This window comes from Carlito syrichta, unplaced genomic scaffold (genome assembly GCF_000164805.1).
Source record: "Carlito syrichta isolate Samal-C Ts95f unplaced genomic scaffold, Tarsius_syrichta-2.0.1 Scaffold315300, whole genome shotgun sequence".
NCBI lineage: Eukaryota > Metazoa > Chordata > Mammalia > Primates > Tarsiidae > Carlito > Carlito syrichta.
In genome coordinates, this window is record NW_007259396.1 from 239,965 (window position 1) to 241,249 (window position 1,285).

Here is a 1,285-nt window from a genome sequence, read left to right on the forward strand (position 1 = left end):
GCTGCAGCACTTTGTTTACACCCGCACCTGTAGAGCAGAGGGGAAATCGCGGGCGGTGTTCCCGGCAGGGCCGGGCTGGGGGGTGGGGGGGTAGCGGTGAGGACCGGAGGACGGAGGGCGTGCCTGGCCCCCGGGAACGGTGGGGGCGGGGTGGGGGATGGGCCCGGATGCGCCCGAGGGGCCTCTAGCTGGTGCCTGCGACCCGGGGCTCGCTGACGCTCTGACCTGGAAAACCTCCTCCGGGAACCCGGTTCTCACTCCTCGTCCCCAGGTTCCCTCGTCGGACCCACTTAGGACGACGCAGGACGCACCGTGACCTTCCTCATTTTCCCTTAAGCTGCGTGCATCCACAAGTTCCTTGGAAATTTGTCTAAAACACACATGCTGCACATGAGAGGCAGCCAAGTGATGGGAAGAGGCAGAGACAGGGATCTTGTCGTCACCGTGAGACAATTGACTGTTTCTCTCCAAAGTCAAACTGGCAGGCCGTCATTCACAGAAGGAAGGAGGAACCACAGGCGCAGGACCACTCAGGGCCCCAGGCTGAGTGGCCGGCGCTCCAGGGTGGGCTGTGAGTTTGGAGCCTGGACCCCAGCAAGGCCTGCCTGAGGCGCCTGCAGGCCCAGCTCAGATTCGCTGCACTCTCCTGCCGCTGCCTGGGCAGCAGCCTGGCCACAACAGAGAGGGGGCGGCGGCGGGCCGGGCCATCTAGAATCCGTGTGTCACTGGCCCAGGCCTCCCTCGGACTCGCTGGCCGTTTGATCTGCCAAAATGGGACCGGTGAAGGTCAGAGGGAAAAGAAATGCTGTATCAGAACAGTAAAGGTTTAAAAATAAAAGGTCCCTCCCCACCTCCCTTCTTCCACCTGCTTTCAATAGCCAACTCCATGGGTGAGAATAAATTTACTGCTTGACCCCATGGCACAGGGCTGCCCACCTGTCTCCCTGCATTGGTGCCAACCACTTCCCCCTTCTCCCGTGCTCTTCAGAAGAAAGGCACTGGACTTGGAATTCGACTGGACTTGCCCCTGTGAGATCCATGGAGAGCTTTCAGAAGGCATCCGTTGATTCTGTGGCCTCAGGCTTTTGTAGGGCAGACTTCTGCTAAAAGCCTGCTTAAGGTGGCCCTGGCTGCAGGAGGACAGGGTTAGGGAGAGAAGTAGGACAGAGGAGGCTGGACAGAAGGCCTGGCCTGGGGCTTTGTTGGCAGCTTCTGCAGAAAGGCAGGAAGGAGGCTGCTAGCTCAGAGCCACTGCATTGCATAACTCTGGGGGGGGGGGGGGGCC

The 1,285-nt window shown here is 60.5% G+C and overlaps 1 protein-coding gene across 2 annotated transcripts in view; it reads left to right on the forward strand.

Moving 5' to 3' along the window:
• The window catches only part of SPOCK2 (SPARC/osteonectin, cwcv and kazal like domains proteoglycan 2), a 24,705-nt gene that overhangs the window by 1,433 nt on the left and 21,987 nt on the right, over window positions 1-1,285 (forward strand). Inside the window, exon 2 of one of the 2 annotated variants that reach the window (XM_008072510.2) lies at window positions 272-918. The exons of the other annotated variant lie outside the window; for it this stretch is intronic. Within the exon in view, the coding sequence (XP_008070701.1) occupies window positions 272-316 (45 nt within the window). The 3' untranslated portion in view covers window positions 317-918. Of the gene's footprint in view, window positions 1-271; window positions 919-1,285 lie in introns of those variants that run through there. 2 annotated transcript variants of the gene reach the window in all.